The sequence below is a fragment of the Cariama cristata genome, unplaced genomic scaffold, assembly GCF_000690535.1.
Source record: "Cariama cristata isolate BGI_N322 unplaced genomic scaffold, ASM69053v1 scaffold5757, whole genome shotgun sequence".
Taxonomy (NCBI): Eukaryota; Metazoa; Chordata; class Aves; order Cariamiformes; family Cariamidae; genus Cariama; species Cariama cristata.
Genome location: NW_009625975.1, coordinates 58,315 through 60,957, shown reverse-complemented (window position 1 = coordinate 60,957; position 2,643 = coordinate 58,315). Strand labels below are relative to the sequence as shown.

At 33.2% G+C, this 2,643-nt stretch overlaps 1 protein-coding gene across 1 annotated transcript in view; it reads left to right on the top strand.

Annotated features, from left to right (window-relative positions):
• The first annotated feature begins 693 nt into the window (after nucleotides 1–693).
• The window catches only part of STX18 (syntaxin 18), a 35,514-nt gene continuing 33,564 nt past the window's right edge, over nucleotides 694–2,643 (top strand). The window contains exons 1-2 of the mRNA XM_009703818.1: nucleotides 694–738; nucleotides 1,282–1,349. Coding sequence (XP_009702120.1) covers nucleotides 694–738; nucleotides 1,282–1,349 — 113 coding nt within the window. The remainder of the gene's footprint in view (nucleotides 739–1,281; nucleotides 1,350–2,643) is intronic.

Here is a 2,643-nt window from a genome sequence, read left to right as displayed (position 1 = left end):
TTTCTGTGTACATTTTTTTCCTTTTTTTCTTTTTTTTCAAAGAACTGCTGATCTTTTGAAAAAATAATTGGGGGAATTAATCTTCTGTTTATCCAAACTATTCTGTGTTCTTTCGCTGTGGTTTTTTTGTTTGTTTAATTACAAGGAACATTTGCATGAAAATAGGTTTTTAAGACTTGAACAGCTTCTGATGCTTTTTCCCAGATACATGGAGTAAAACGCATTTATTGTACTTGTAAACTAAAACAACTAGGAAAATTCCTTGCATGCTTTTTTGCACTGAATTATTAATGAATATTTGAGAATATGCTTTAGAAAAGTTCCCCCTGCCTCCCTCTTGGAAATATATACCACTAATGTATATAACTTGTATAATTCTCTCCCCTCCTCTCCCCCCCAAATCACATCTCCTTCAAGACCTGCCAAGGAAGTCATATTGGTAGTCATCTCATTTCTGTGGCCAGTTAAACTAGATTTCTGTAGTTCCTCCATTTGCTAAAATAAGCGGCTTCTTATGCTACACCCAGTCTTTTAAATCAGACTAAAGTTTGCAAAAGTTCTTTCAGATTTTTAGGAGTTTTTTCATCTTTTCAAAGGATCTTTGGAAAGATTTTTAATAAATGAAACCAAGTGAATTTATAGTAAAATGTATCCACGGTGAAATAGAAACCCAGAAATAGAAATTTGATAGGGATGTACGCTCTGGCAAAACTTACTAATGGTCCTCAGATGACAGAGGTACTACTTTAGTTTGGGCACAAACTGGTCACTCTGTTATGGCAAAAATAGAATGGAGAGGGATAGCACCTTGTTCTACAAGTTCTGATAACTGAACTTGAATATTTATATCTCATCAATAAAATGTTTAAAACTTTCTTGTGTGATCTTTTGAATTTATTTATTTTCTAAAATGTACATTAGGTTCTGGATTGCCAGTTTAGATAATGTTTTGTGGTGTTACTATTATCACATTTACTATTTTAAATGTTTAATATTGTAGTTATATTTAGTGTTTAGTAGTGTTTAGTTTATGCTTTTTGGATAGAAGACATGTATTTTTACTACTTTTCTCTGAGTTGCACTTTCATACAACAGATTTTTTAGATGATTTTTATGTATTGACTGCTTGCAAAATGTGAAAATTCTAATATAAAAGAAGAAATTTTATGATTATGTTTAACTACAGAATAAATAATCATGTTTGAAGTGTGAAATGCTGAACTTTAAACAAAAGTAGTTGCTTATCTGACTGCAGTTTAATTATGATTTCTCTTCATTTAGATTTCTCATATTGGGAAGCTGAAAGATTTTCTTCTGCAACACAGAAAGGATTACATTAATGCTTACAGGTAAGCGTGCATTCTGTTTAAATAGATTTATTTATTTTCAGATTTATCAAGTGAACTGCTTAAAAATCTATAGGCATAATGACTAAAACCAAAACATAGATTGCTTATTAACTGGCTTACTGTAAGCTACTTAAGATGAAGAATAGTGCTGTCGCAGGAAGAAAATGGTCCTGAATAAAAAGAGAGTCAGACTTTGAAAAAGATTTCTGGCTCTTAGGAGTGAATTCTGAAACAAAACAACCTGGCAGCCTGAGTCGAACACCTTTTAAGGACTTACAGAGTGGGTTTCTGAGGTGGTTCCTGAGAAAGCAGAATACTAGTTTCAGTGATCCAGGTTTTCCCTTTGACTCTGTGACACTAAACCTACCAGTTATCACGAAGTATACTGTCAGTAGCATTAGCAGGTCCTGGAGGAGAGTGATACAAACTCTTCAGACTCTGGAGTGTGAATTCCAGATAGACACCATTGAGATCATGGTGTCAGGGGAGTGCAGCACAAGATTTGCTTTTCTGTGACAAAAACTGTAGGCTTCAGTTCTGGTACTTATTATTGTATGGAGAAAGTTTTGATTCTCTTCAGCCATTAGGAAACATTCAAAACTGCTGTATCTGCTTACTTGCTGATAGCTTTAGCAGTAGGATTTTTAGAAGATTGAAAAACAAGTTTAAAGGTTGGTGTTAGTAAGAAAAAATAAGAGTATCTTGTGATCTGCAGATTTAGCATTCTTAATAAATTACTAAATCAAGTTATCCTAAGATCTAAATGTTACTACAACTTGTATTTTGGTGAACTGAATACAAATAATTGTGTCACTTGAGAAATGGAAAACTCTTTTTAATGAAACTCTTGTTATGTGCAAGCTTACTAGTCATATTATAGGTTGCACAATATTTCATTCCAGAAATAGAAAATACTTCATAGGTATCTCCACTTAACTAACTTTGCTGTTGTAAATAGAAGTTTTACAGTTGAACTAATGATGATTTATTTTATTTCGTATTATAGAAATGAGTTTGTGACACATTATGACTGCTATAAATATTTATTTGAAAAAAGTAGGTGTCCTCTGTGTGTCTTCGTAGTGCAGATCCTGCAACATGTAACTAATCATTCCTTTCCTTCCTTCTCAGTCTATAGGTATGTCTAAAATAAAAAATGAACAGTGCAACATAATATATGGTGAATGCTGTCTTTTGGGGAAGTATATTTCTGTGGGGAAAACAGTTCACCAAAACTACCTGGCCATCATTACACTGTCATTTAAAGCGGGTTGGCCGGCCACCCTGGTTATGG